Source organism: Maylandia zebra, linkage group LG6, assembly GCF_041146795.1.
Source record: "Maylandia zebra isolate NMK-2024a linkage group LG6, Mzebra_GT3a, whole genome shotgun sequence".
NCBI lineage: Eukaryota > Metazoa > Chordata > Actinopteri > Cichliformes > Cichlidae > Maylandia > Maylandia zebra.
In genome coordinates, this window is record NC_135172.1 from 29,808,678 (window position 1) to 29,823,350 (window position 14,673).

General features: G+C 39.0%; 1 protein-coding gene across 1 annotated transcript in view; it reads left to right on the top strand.

Annotated features, from left to right (window-relative positions):
* Window positions 1-2,345: 2,345 nt before the first annotated feature.
* The window catches only part of stx8 (syntaxin 8), a 45,983-nt gene continuing 33,655 nt past the window's right edge, over window positions 2,346-14,673 (top strand). The window contains exons 1-6 of the mRNA XM_024802840.2: window positions 2,346-2,472; window positions 3,752-3,851; window positions 3,948-4,042; window positions 4,242-4,352; window positions 7,676-7,809; window positions 9,781-9,873. Of these exons, the coding sequence (XP_024658608.1) occupies window positions 2,456-2,472; window positions 3,752-3,851; window positions 3,948-4,042; window positions 4,242-4,352; window positions 7,676-7,809; window positions 9,781-9,873 (550 nt within the window). The 5' untranslated portion in view covers window positions 2,346-2,455. The remainder of the gene's footprint in view (window positions 2,473-3,751; window positions 3,852-3,947; window positions 4,043-4,241; window positions 4,353-7,675; window positions 7,810-9,780; window positions 9,874-14,673) is intronic.

The window sequence follows — 14,673 nt, forward strand, 5'->3', positions numbered from 1 at the left end:
GGGCTTTATATAGGCCTGTGGGCTTTGGTCATGTGAGCTCTACATGGTTTGTTGTTGGTGAATTCAGGCACTGAAAGTGAAAAGTTCCATTGTTTTACCGGTTATATCTTTGGCACTGTGTCTTTCTGAGAAGCAATCAGTGTCTGGAACCCAAGTGCCCCCATGATCAGAATCATAAAACAAGACCTTACATTTCCAGATCACATAGCTGACCCCCCCCCCCCCCACACACACACACACACACACACAAACAAAAAAACAAATCTGTTTTAAAAATGTGCAACTATCAGGATTTCACAATAAATTTAATTAAATTGCTTACGAGACCAAAATGTATTTGAACACTGAACATCACATTCCTTGAAAGTCTTTGAAATGGTTTGCTCTTGTCAACATGTTCAGAAATAAGAGAGCAATTATGTCCTAGACATGGCTTTTTCTTTGAAATTACTTCACATACTTCAAGCATTGAAATGCCAGTAGAATCTATTCCAAGAAATCTTCCAAAGACTATTATTGAACACAACATATTTTCATCTAAACACAACCGTTGTTTGGGTATAAAACATAAAACCTCTACAAGTACTTACTCTATGTGTCGGCACATAATGGAATGGACTTGAAAAACAAACTCTGAAACTTTCCTTGCCAAAAAACATGCATGATGTTTTTTCTCAGATTATCAGATGTGAAAAAAACAACATCTTTTAAATAAGCATAGATTTAACACCTGTGTCGTATGAGAAATGAACAGAGCAGAAATACATTTGTCCTTCAAACTGAATAATCTTGCCATATTGTGACATAGACTGTGTAAATTAGCAGGTGGTGTTTCTTCCTTTGTTGTGCCTTGCTGCTGTTTACAAAAGTGACGAGTCACTTAGAAGATTACATGCATGGTGCCACTCTTACACTCCAATCAAAAGTGCATTTCTCTTCTTAAGGCTGACATATTTCCTACATCTCTGTACAGAAGAAGAAAATTACTGCAGGGTAAAAATAACAAACTAAGCATGAACACGTATCACTTTGGTGTTTGATGTTGACTATCATTACAATATTGTTGATGTTTTATAAATTTTGTGGTAACAGTTGTAGATTTTTTTTACTTGGATGTTTATGTAAGTTGCTTTTGCAGGTCTGTTTTAAGTATTTAGGAGAAAGATTTTTAGCTACTATTTCTGTAAGCCTTTAAAAGCGATTCAAAGTTGTGTTTAAATGATTACTGCTGTCATTTGTTTTCATCTTTGAGAGTCACTCATAATAATGTGTCTGTACAAGTTTTATGAAAGATTTATAGACTTGTGAAATGAAATGCTGTTCTTTCAAAAGTTTACTATTAGACTATTCTGGCTTTAACTTGCATAAAAAAACTCATTTTAAGCAGCCTTCACTTGTTTTCTGTAAAACCAAGACCATGGGGGTGGTTTCTGCTGGAAGAGTGGAAAATTTTGACAGTGGAATGGTTAATGACAATCAAAAATGTCCATGTCTAAAAGGAACTTTGTGACCTTTGGCTTCAAGAGGAAAGGTATCCTTCAAATCTTTTTATATTGCTGCTGTATCAAGATCTTCCCATTTCTTGGTGTTTGAATGTATGAAAAGCAAAATAAAAATAAATAAATTAAAAACATCCCCCCCCCCCCCCCCCCCCCCCCCCCTCCCCTGCTATATGCAGCTTCTTTGGAGTGTTTTTTGGAGGATTATTGGGAATTTATAGGTAAGAATAAGAATCTCGCTCTCCTTATTGTAATAAAACAGTTGGATCTGGTCTGATAGATTATAAACAAAAACATTTATCCTTGGTTGTTCTAATGAATAAAAGAACTACTACATTTATGATAAGTTGGATAAGACATTGTTGTCAAGGAAGCTATGATTAACTGAGAACTCTGCTAGAACAAAAGTGAATCAATCAGCATTTGCAAGGAAAAAACAGAGATTGAACAGGGAAACACTGGAAAGAGGAATAGGCACTTAGTCAAAGGAGAGAGAGGCTGATGATAAACATAATGTTGTTTTGACTAGGCTGAGGCAGCTCAATCTAAAAGTCATAGGCACACATCCAGATTTTTTTTAAATTTGGAAAATTGAAATCACATCTTATAATTATATTAAATTATATTTTACTGTAGGTCATCCATGTCTAAGGCTTTCCCATGAGTCTTTATTTCTGCTTGAAGTGTTTTTTTTTTCCGTTTGAAATTCCCAAATAGTTAGTCGAGCAGCCCTGAAATTTCTACACTTTAACTGACCTGTGAGTCAAAAATTAACAGCAAATCCTAACCCATAGAGGGCAGCATTATGCTATTACAATGCGCACTCTGTAGAAGTCCTGGGAAATATGTCCCTGTCGCCTACCGTAGTGACGTTTCGTCAAAACAAGAAGCAGGCTGCTGGTGATTACAGCCGGATAGTTAGTTCAAACTTGGGTTAATAGCTGACTTTTATCATAATGTCTCAGGACGCCTGGTAAGTCATTGTCTTGAATGCAAAAGTAAAATGACTCAGACGTATTTTTAAGGACAACAAATATTATTTCTACGCATTGTAACTACTTTGAATATAGCTAGCGAAAGTGGTAGCTACGAAGATTAGCCAAATAAAATAACATGTATTTTTGTTTCGTGATTAAAAAGTAATCGCTTCGTGTGTCGGGAAGTAGCTTGGTGGTTTTAGATTCGGATTAGAAAACAATTTGTTGTTGTTGTCGTCGTCGTCAGGTCTACTTATAACAGCAAATCAAATAGCGTTAGAGAATGGGGGAAAAGGAATGCTAAAAATGTCACATGATAAAACCAAAGCTTGTGCTGCGTTTCTGACGCTTTATAAGCTACAGTAATATTAAATAATAATATTTAATAACAATGATTCTGATAGCCATTTAGCTCATGCTTTTCGATTAAGGCAATACGTCATCCAAAGTCTTCACTTGATCCATTGTTCAATAGGTTAATTTTTAGTTTGCACAGTTTTATGCTTTAATCATTATTTTCATGATTAAAATATACATTTTAAGTTTAGAAATATTTTATTTATTTATTTTTCATTTGCTACATCCTACACACAAAAAAAGGTTCAAACAAGAAGTTGCCCGAAACTAAAATACAGTGCATCTGTTTAGTGATCTGAAACCTGAGTGTGACAAATATGCAAAAAAATTAATAAAAATAAAAATCAGGAAAGGGGGCAAACACTTTTTCATCAAAGACATTCTGACTTTCACAACAGTATTGATATTAAGGAAGCATAATCAAGATATATAAAGAAAATTCCACATCCTCTTGTGTCAGTTCAAAAGTAGAGGTATTTATCATTGATGGAAAGGCCCCCGTCTCCTGAGTATCTGTTATATATGCATATGCAGTTCTTCCATTTGTGTAACAGGTAACATCTTCTTAGCCCAGTGTGTGGGGGAAAAAATTCTGTGCAATATTGACGCAGGGACCCAAAAAGATTTGCGAATGACTTCTCAGCCAAGCAACATTTGTTACACTGTGAGGATGTTGATCGAAAGTTTAAATTCAGTTTGGTTTTGGAGTAATACAACCATTACACAAAGCATCATGTTTTTTATCTTTTATATTAAACACACAAAGTTTACTTGTAATGAAAAGTACTATAAAAAATAAATATATGAAATCCATGATTATATTAAAATGCTTAGTTTTAATCTTAGTTTTGCTGCTTCATCTTTGGCTACTTGATGATGTTGCAGTTCAAGTTTTCAATTCTCGTTTTTCATTTGCAGGTTACAAAATTACGATGCCACTTGCCGCTTGGCACAGGAAATAGCTGAAAACATCCATGAACGGAACAGACAACAGAGAACGGGGGGGAACCCTGCAAAGGTAGCCTCTTACCTCATAATTACAATAGTATTGCCTTCACATTCCTATTGTCTTGTTGATTGTTCTTAGTAGTGAGCTTATCTTCTGTCTTTTCAGATAAACATGACGCTACGGGCTTCACTTCAGAAGCTGAAACAAAATATCGCTCAGCTCAAGGAGGGTTTGTTGCGGGCATCCTCGTCTCGCCGCATGTATCCTTCAGTTTGGAACTGTGAAGAGCCTGCTTTGCTTACATTGGCAGAGGTGTTCCAATAGGGGGCATTAGAGTGCTTAGAAAATGACCTCAATAATGCAACACGCTTAAGTTTTAGAAACATAACTTGTCCCTGCTCATCAAAAGTGGTTAAAGCATTGCAAATTTTTTGTGTGACCTTATCATGACCTCATCAGAATGCAGTCTGAAGCTGACAGGAGGCAGAATCTCATTGATGACCTGCTAACCAGAGAGAAGCAGCTAAATGCAACTTTCAAGGGCGATATTACAGAGTCTGAACCCTCCAGGTAACATTAGGCATGTTAAGTTATTATAAACGGGATAAAGGGTTAAGAAAGTGAATAGTGCAAAAATCACTAATCACATATTGTCCCGCTTTCAAAGATCTCATTTTATCTTAACATATTTTGATCACAGTAGTGCTTGACGTAGTACTTTATTTACTTCTCCGCCCACTTTGGAATATTTGTTCACCGAAAATTTCTGTCACTTCTCGGTCAGTGTCAGAAGAAGCAAACCAAGCATCACTGATTGATGAACATCCTGCTCAGATCACGCTGCCTTTCATTTTGTAACTTGTCCTCTTTGAGAGTTTTTTTAGTACAATTTCCACCTCTGGTTGCCCAATTACAAATAATGAATCCTCATTCTCTTGTCTGTGTTCTTGACCTGAGAGGTCATAGGCTCTGGTCTCTGCTTTGATGATATGCCACCGGTCACTAACTTTCAGCGAGTCTTTGTACATCCTGTATGACCTCCCCTGGTGCTGTCACTCGGAGGAAAGTCTGTGTGCCTACCATTTTGACAGGGTGCTTAAGTTCATAGCTAATTCTTTTTCGTTAATGGATTTGCTTGCTTTGCACTGTTGATTACACATTTGGCACGCACTCACGCGCAAATGATGGAAACAGAAAGAGCAAGTTTATTACTAGCAATTGACATAGTGTACTCTATACTGTATACTTACACAGCATATTCTGCTAGTTACGGAAAGAGCTTGATACCACCACTGTATATAAAAGATATACATGGATGTCATGGATTCCATATTATAAATCCTCAATGATATTTTGGCCATTGCTATTTAGCAAGCTACATCTGTATGGCGCCATTGCACAAAGCTGTCACATATACCTGTCAGATACTTCTGTGAGGTTCTGCCTTTAGGAGTCTCCACAGAGATCATGTGCCTCCATCTCACACTTTCATTCTTTCAGTCTCACCAACTGTTTGCATGTCCTCCTTCAGCATCTGTGAATCTCCTCTTAGGCCTTCCTCTCTTACCCCTGCCTGGCAGCTCCATCTTCAACATCCTTTGTCCAGTATATCCAATATCACTTTTCTGCACATGTCCAAACCATTCTCTTACCTTCGTCCTCTTGCTTTCCTTCTCTCTCACTGTCTCCTAATATGCCCCTCCCCTTACTCTTCCTAGGAAATGCGCTAATAATATACAAAGATTACATTGAAAATGATTTGTACCAGGCTTTAAGTATATATTTCATTGCTGAAGTCGGGCCCCCTAACATGGGAGTCTCAGGGGATTGCCTCATTCTGTGAGACTGCCTCGTCTTGTGGTTTTAAGGAACCACTGTTTTACACCATTGTAGGTTGACAGTGCTGTGAGGCAGACATGATAACTAGCAAATCTTTAGGTAGAGTCATTATTTTGTGTAAGATTTTAACTGGTGTGGGCCAGGTGATATTTACTTTAACAGGAAGAGATGAGGTTATGTTGTTAACTTTCCCTGGCTTCTCATGGCTGTTTTTTAGTTGCATCCCTGGTACAGCACGCTTTATTGTGGTGGTATTTAATTTTATTTATTTTTTTGACAAGTAGCTAAAATACCAAAATACGAGAACAAAGTTTCTCAGTTTCATCAGCTCAATAGACTTTAGAGAACCTGTGTGCTGATGCCTTGATGGGACTGCCTTTCTCTGATATCTTTCACAAGCTTTGGTTTTGTGATTGATCTGCTTAGTGGTGCTTTGCACTGGCTTTCATCTTTTTACAGACCACACACCCAATTACATAAAAGGCTCTGAAAATAAAAAAAAACTCCAATAAGATTTGCTAGTAAATTAGCTCGGCAAACTGTAATTATGTGGTCATATGGCTTTTGGTTTGCTCAATGAGACCTAAATTTAATGGTGATATGTGGTGGGTAATTTGGATTTGTGGGTAGGATCCATTCCCACTGTGTGGTCTCTGAGGACGGAATGTGGGAAGGAGTAGATTTGGACATGCCTGGATAATCTAAGCTGATTTTTTTTAAACTCTTTTTTTGTGAGAACTTTGGATAGAAAAAAAGTAGAACAACATTGCCAAAGGGACACTTTAATCCATCCCCAAAACAATATATTCCAAGCATCTCCATTTCAGACTAAGAAGGCGGCTATTTTGAAGCCTGCGTTAACCCTGCTGGCCCATGGATCCATCTTCCCACTGTTATGCCTGAACCTTTCCATTGTATTTTATTGCAGTGGAAATAGTTGGAAGTAGTTAAATCTCACCTGTCTAAGTCACTCAGTCCTTAATGGGATGTTCGGGCTTCTGCAGTGGCAGTCTGTGTTTTGTGGGTACCAAGAGATCCACTTGACTGATTCTGGCGCTCCCTGCTGACTTGTTAATTGGATTTTCACACAAAACACTTGCATGGAGGAAGTGGAAGCCTGGCACATAGTCTCAGAGTAATCAAACCTGTTGGAGAGATTAGACTAAATGCCTTGTCTCACCCTCTTTTCAGATTGTATCAGCCTCCGCCTGCCTGCATTGTGAATAGCCTTAATAGCACTTTAGTGGCTACTTCAGAGGTGACTTGAAGCAGTCAGCAGACTGTGAATGGGGGTATGATAAAAGTAGTGTTCTGTGTTAGTTGTGCAAAAAAAGCAAGCTGTTTTCATCTGGGTTTGAAAGGTTGATAAAACAGCAAATACTTAAAATTAAGTACAGTCAAATTATCAGTTTCTGTCTTGATTTCTGGTAAAGCTGTATGTGGTTCAGGTCCTTTATGTTGGGTTTGACCAACAGACAGCGCTGAAGAGACGCAATTAAAACCAGCCTCACTCACAGACCCTGAACCCATCACAGCATGACAGTCAAAACTGGTGGGGGTCAGAAACACAGCTTTAAGCTATTAGGAGGAGAATAGGTTTCAAACCACACAGGGTTGTTTAGCGCAGCACATTATAGTGTAAAGAGCTTTCTTGTATGTCACATTGTCAGAGCAAAACCTCTGCAGTCCATAGTTCTGTGACAGATTAACATGCACTGTTTACATACTGCAAGAGCCGAGGCATTTTCAATCATTAAAAGACAAGCAAATAACCAGTGTTTTTCTGTGATCTGTGGGGGTGTCATAGATCCTAGAAAAAGCATAGAATTGATTGATTTTTTTCTGGTATAGGTAATTGCTGTAATAGTACAGATGTGCATTTTACTTTCATAGTTTAACTGCTGCTTGTGCTTTGTTTGGAAAGTATCAGTAATTTAATTTCCAAAGCAAATTTTTAGTTTTCATTATGGACCTATTTTTTTTTTACTATTTATGTTTGTTTTATTTCGGAAGAATGCTGGGAAACTAAGAATTGTTATGATTATATGTCACAGGTCCACATTGATGGCCGGAGGAGCAGGAGCCAGTGGAGGCACTTCAGCCAACCCTTGGCTGATCAACGAATCGGATGAGACCAAGGGGCTGACCTTTGGAGAGATTAAACAGCAGCAACAACGAGTCATTGAGGGTAACTACATGACTGTTCAAGAACAATTAAAATTATAGTAAATTTCATATATATATATATATATATATATATATAAAAAAAACACCCAGCACGCCCCTGCGGGCGGTTTATCCTTCAAGCTCGGGTCCTCTACCAGAGGCCTGGGAGCTTGAGGGTCCTGCGCAGTATCTTAGCTGTTCCCAGGACTGCGCTCTTCTGGACAGAGATCTCCGATGTTGTTCCCGGGATCTGCTGGAGCCACTCGCCTAGCTTGGGAGTCACCGCACCTAGTGCTCCGATTACCACGGGGACCACCGTTACCTTCACCCTCCACATCCTCTCGAGCTCTTCTCTGAGCCCTTGGTATTTCTCCAGCTTCTCGTGTTCCTTCTTCCTGATATTGCTGTCATTCGGAACCGCTACATCGATCACTACGGCCGTCTTCTTCTGTTTGTCTACCACCACTATGTCCGGTTGGTTAGCCACCACCATTTTGTCCGTCTGTATCTGGAAGTCCCACAGGATCTTAGCTCGGTCATTCTCCACCACCCTTGGGGGCATCTCCCATTTTGACCTCGGGACTTCCAGGTTATACTCGGCACAGATGTTCCTGTACACTATGCCGGCCACTTGGTTATGGCGTTCCATGTATGCCTTGCCTGCTAGCATCTTGCACCCTGCTGTTATGTGCTGGATTGTCTCTGGGGCATCTTTACACAGCCTGCACCTGGGGTCTTGCCTGGTGTGATAGACCCCAGCCTCTATGGATCTTGTGCTCAGAGCTTGTTCTTGTGCTGCCATGATTAGTGTGCTGTCTTTCAGTCCAGCTTTGTCCAGCCACTGGTAGGATTTCTGGATATCAGCCACCTCCTCTATCTGCCGGTGGTACATACCGTGCAGGGCTCTGTCCTTCCATGATGGTTCCTCGTCTCCCTCCTCTTTCTTGGGTTTCTGCTGCCTGAGGTATTCACTGAGCACTCGGTCAGTTGGGGCCATCTTCCCAATGTATTCTTGGATGTTCGTTGTCTCATCCTGGACTGTGGTGCTGACACTCACCAGTCCCCGGCCCCCTTCCTTCCGCTTAGCGTACAGCCTCAGGGTGCTGGACTTGGGGTGAAACCCTCCATGCATGGTAAGGAGCTTTCTTGTCTTGGTGCCGAAACCCATATATATATATATATATATAAGTACAGTACACGTGTAGCATTTATACAGTATCCTGTATTATTTGCCTTAGTAAACATAAGAAGATAACAATAAAGTGTTGGTGGAAGCAGCAAAATAAATAGATAACGAGTAAGTTCCAGGCACTACCATATGTGTATTAAACCTGTGCTGGCCGAACAAAGTATATAACTGCATCATCATAATTCACACCATGAAGGAATATCGTAAACTCACCACTGTTTTTTTTCCCCCTGTCTCTTGGCTCTGACATGACTTGAACACCCAGACATTAGTTCACCTGATTCCATATGACACTTCATTGCAATGTCTCCATTACGGCTCTGGTTATTGTCATTTTGGGATCAGAGATTCCTGTTAAGACAATGAAACCAAACCATATGGAGGTTTTGTGTCCCACGTGGGATTTCTGGTGGAGTTGGGTAATGGCAAGCCCATGAACTTGTGGTTAAAAAACATTCCTGTGGTAAAGAGTGTGTCAAACTTAGAAACCTGCAGAGGCCAAATCTCTTCTCTTCTCTTCTCTTCTCTTCTCTTCTCTTCTCTTCTCTTCTCTTCTCTTCTCTTCTCTTCTCTTCTCTTCTCTTCTCTTCTACGAGCAGCCTGTCATTCCAGTTTCACAAATATTTACGACATATATATGTCACCACTACTACATTTGTCTTTTTTGTGTATCATTCATCACATTCATTTCATTTTGCCTTGTTTTGCAGTCATGGTAAATTACAATACATAAAATCAGTTGATTCATTTTTCGTCTCATGGTCAAGCTTGTAACAGTCTTTGTTTTCTTTCCTCTCATCTCAGCTCAGGATGCAGGCTTGGATGCACTAGCAGCTGTCATCAGCCGACAGAAGATAATGGGCCAGGAGATTGGCAATGAACTGGATGAACAGAATGGTAAGGTTTTATGTGTGTGTGTGTGTGTGTGTGTGTGTGTCTGTACATATTCATCAAATTCCAGACACATTACACAACACAGTGTGAAAGCAGTCAGCCATACCTCTCTTCTGCAGTGGAACTACTTGCCTCATGGACATTAATATTCTCCCACACCACCACATAACTAACAGTGCCCAGCACACACCTACTATTATCAGAGCACCTGGCATCACATTTAGGTCTGCCCCAATGTCCTTTGTCATACATCTGCCTGTGCTAAGGCAGCTTAAATAAATGAAAAAAACAGATCTGCTCACTCAGAACTAATGGTTCTTTTGAGTTATTCCTGGCAAAATATCACTCCTCAATCCATAAATAGCTTCCATCACAGGCAGATGTGCTGTACAGAATTGAGCGCATTGCTCCAGACTTTTTCTTTTTTTTTCACTTAGATGGGTGGTACTTGAGACGCAAGATTTAAAGATGAACATCTGTCAACTGGTAAACAATTACTTTAATGCATTGCTCCCTAAACACTAGAGTGGATAATAGGCAACCTCCTGAGGGTATTGCCTTACCAAGAGGAAGTACATCCATATCTTATCACTTTTTGTAAAAAGAAAATGTAACCGTGAGTGCTATCTCTTAATGTTTGCATTGACAGAAAGCACAGATGCATTAATCTGTCAGTTCCTCTAGTGAAAATCAGGGGGGAAAAGTGAGAGTCAATAAAAGAGGAAAGTAGATATTTTAACACACAGCAATAATAAGGGAGTGGTGAGGCTGAATGACGTTATGCCTAGGATTCTGTCACAGACACTTGAGTATAAGTGGGTAAACTTCAAACTGAAGGTTTCTCTCTCCGTGGTTAGCCAGCTTATCTTAAAAACACGTAACATCAAAGTAGCAGCAATTAGCAGTGACTGTAAACATTGGTGTTGTGTATTTGCAGAGATCCATAGGTGATAAAGCCTAAATCTTATATTGTTGTTGACATTATAAAACAAATTTTCGTAGTGTGATGCCAAGTTAAAGTAAAAAGAATGATTTTTTTTTTTTTTCTTTTCGTTGACTGTCTGATTAACCTTATAGGACCTGCTCGTCTGGTGGTTTTGTTTTTTTCTTCCTTTTCCTAGTACAGTTATGGTTCTGCTTTGATGACCAGCTTCCAGTTGGGAGTAGGAGGCGTTGTACTATCCTGTAATATCCTGTCTGAGCAGTTGTGCCCAAACAAGTCTAGAGGTTGTATAACCGAATGATCTCGGTATGAAAACGTCCAACATTTCCTTCTGCTGTGAGGAAATGACAGGTGTTTAACTGATGATGGTTGACAATGATCAGTGAAGGGAATAGAAAGAAAGGAAATGTGAATGACTTTTGTCTGCTTTCCTGTTGTCACACTGAATCAGAGACAGAGTATTGCTCCAATTATCCAACTAGTGTGTTTATTGTGCCTTGAAAAGTTTTTTTTTCCCCAGCTTGTTGCAAAGTTTTGTTATTAAATATGAACCTGATTGGACAATGGGGGAGTTGAAACTTAAAATTAATTTTTCTTGTTTTATTTTAGCACTGGAAACAAAAACTTGTTTTTAGGCCTCACGTGAATCTTGAAAATAGATTTGCTGGTAGTTGAATTCTTCATTGCTGTAAAGGCCTAAAAATGTGACACCTGTGGGTAATGGACCCCATGTGTTGTAACCTGAACCAAATCTGAAGTAAAAATGTAAAAACCTTCACTTGTTACTACTTTTTTTCTCCTCTCAAGACTGCTAATCAATATATTAGGTAGTAATCTCACTGTATGTGTTGGTTATGGAAGCAGTTTGTGGTGCGTGAAGGAAACTGGCATCTGGGGACATGCGGGATGCTGTTAAAGTGTATAAACATCATTTGATGGAGCGGTCTGAGCTTCTTACAGTTTTCTTGTTCTCAGTCCACATTTTACAGCCAGGACTAAAGTTCTTTTAACTCGTTTACACCAGGTTATGATTTACAGCGCCTGCTCTTCCACTATTTCTTTTTTTTTTATTTTAACCTTCCTATGTTGCTTCCCATGATTGTTCTTTTTCTGCCCTTTCAGTTGCATCTCACTCACTGTTGACAGCAGACTGTTATTTCATAACCTTTTAAAAATGTTTCCCCTTACTCTCTTCCATTTTGTTGTCTTTTTTGTTCGTCACTTGTCAGTAATATCTGTACCCCTTAGACTGGGGGGGTGAAAACGATGAAAAGATGAAAAGGATGAATATGTTATATATTTTTATTTCGTTTTTTAATTGCAAAAACACTTTAAATTTACTTAGTGACAATGTCTCTAGAACTGATTTAGGAAAATGATACAACGGTGACTAAAACTGAAACTACTCTATCCTAGCAGCAACACAACTGTAGATCTTTTGAGTACTTGCATTAAATGTAGCTGTATTCCTAACTTAGATATATTATAATTTCTCCTGCTTAGATACAAACTGTATTTGTATATAAGCATAAAAACTTTAATTATTTGATGCTCTTTGCCATCAAAAATGAAAAATACAGAAATTATTTCCTCTGTACAAAGGATGATTTCTCAAGGCAGTTTTCTTACTTGCATTTAACATAAAAATTGACAACATAAAAAGTCAGAAGAATGTTTTCTGAGAGGTAGAGGAAATGGATTTAAGTTTTAAAGTAGGAGAATGTCAAGACTTCTACTTGATCTTGACAGTTGGCGTAACCTCGGCGTCCGGCTGTCTTTCCGTCTTGTGGGGTTCCTCTTCCCCCTGATCACTGTACTGTAGCAGTGTTTCCCTATAAATAGATTAAGCTCTTTGTAGTTTGGCTCGTCAAGTCTAGCTCATGACCAAAGTGCAGTGGAGGTTGCAGTCATTTCCTTTTGGGGAAACGATTCCGGGTGAGGTCAGCAATGAAGTTGACCCTTTTCAGAGGTTTTAAGATGAACCCAAAGCCCTCAACCCTTCAGTTTGACTGAATCAAAAAGAACTGAAATGTAGAAATGAGCAAGCAGACCATTTATCTCACTTTGCGTTGAGCAAAAGACTAAAATGAGCAAACTGCACATTTTCTAACTTTTCTTTCCAATTGCAGTAAAATACGAAATTCAATCCTTGTTGTTTATGTGGTACAATTAATTAAATGACATGTCATCATCAGTTTTTTTTCTTTTAATGTTTCTTATGTAATGTTGCCAAAGATTATTATGTTCTCATTTCCACAATAAATGTTGCCGAAAATAGTCCGACACCAACTAAAACAGCTCGCGTCAGCTGTAGTTTTCCTCACTACCAAGAAAGATCAACATTAATTTTGCTTTATTGGTGTTGATATTTCTCATATTGCGGCCTGGAGCGGTGACATCAGTCCATGTCAATGTCTTTTACTCATGAGTGACAGACAGTGGCAAGCTCACTAAATTAGCTTTTTTTTGAAAAGGGTGGCCAAAGTTTGAGGCTGTCTCGTTTGTTAGATTTTAAATTGCACATTTGAATTGGATTTGACTGGTAGTGAAATACTGCAGAAGTGAAATATGCCATGTATGGTAAAGGGATGTTCTTTCAAATCTTATATGTAATTAAAAACCAGGAAATGTAAACGCAGAGAGGGAAAGTTTTCTGCTTAGTTTTGGTCAGGAATTTTGTATTTAGCTTATGTTATTCAAATAAATGACTCATTTGATTTTTGCTGTGAGATTGTCAAACATACCAACACTGGCACTGAAACCTGCCATAAGTGTTGCCATAATATGGAATAGGTCTACTATCAGTCTGCGATCGGCAAGTTACATTTACTACTTTTTACATTTACCAACTACTATTGGTTCTTTTTGATATCATTATTGATATTTAATGGCCGCTGCAATGGGTCAGTTTGTGTAACCTTTTGATGCATGTCGCCACCCAGACTGAAGTGTGCTAATTGCCAAGTGTCCACTAATCTTTTAGCTGTTTTTTTTAAAACAGATCACAGTAGACGTAATTTTGAGCTGATTATTAAATCACTGATTTGATTCTGCTCTAGCAGAGCGTTTAAAGGGCCAATATGTGGAGGAATAATGACTTCAAATAAACAGTAGATGGAGAGGAGAGAGGCACTCACTGCTGCACAGTGACATCAGCAGCTACCCCAGAGAACGCAGACCTCTTGGTTGCTCCTACTTTTAGAAACAGCTCAGTGAGCAAATAAACTATACTAATGATGGCACTGGCAGAAAGTCTGTGTGGTTAGAGCTGTTGATTGATTTATTGTTTGTTTGATTCACTTGGTTTGAAAACGAGGCTGGTACTAGTGAGTAGTGTTTTCCAGACGAAATGGAAACGCGTAGAGTTAGCGATGTCCAGAAAAGTGTTGTCATCAAAGGAATGTCAAGCTTGCAATGAGCCGAAAAAGAGCATCAGCTTATGTGACCACCAGATTGGCTGACTGGTGTGTGACTGTGAATTATTGAGAGCTACAGAGGATGAAGGGAAAATGTTCCACACTCTCATAATTTCATTTCTCATAAGAAAATGACAACTTTAAGGACATTGTGAAGGGCTTTAAAGTGGTTTTTTAAACTTAATAGACGTACGTCTGATGGGAAAACAAAAGCCAGCCAAATGAAGACGCTCTGTCCAGCCTGACTTTTGGGGCTATCAGAAATATGCCATAATCAATCACGAGTCCCTGTGTTCTTATTTCTCTATTTATCCATGTTGGTATCCATCTTTGTCTAAGGCCTTTTTGGTGTCTTATTGATAAAGTTGCGAAGGAGAGGGGGCTGACAGTGGCATGAGGGTCACCAATAGTGAATGATGAATAATCTAGTTTGGAACAGTAAAG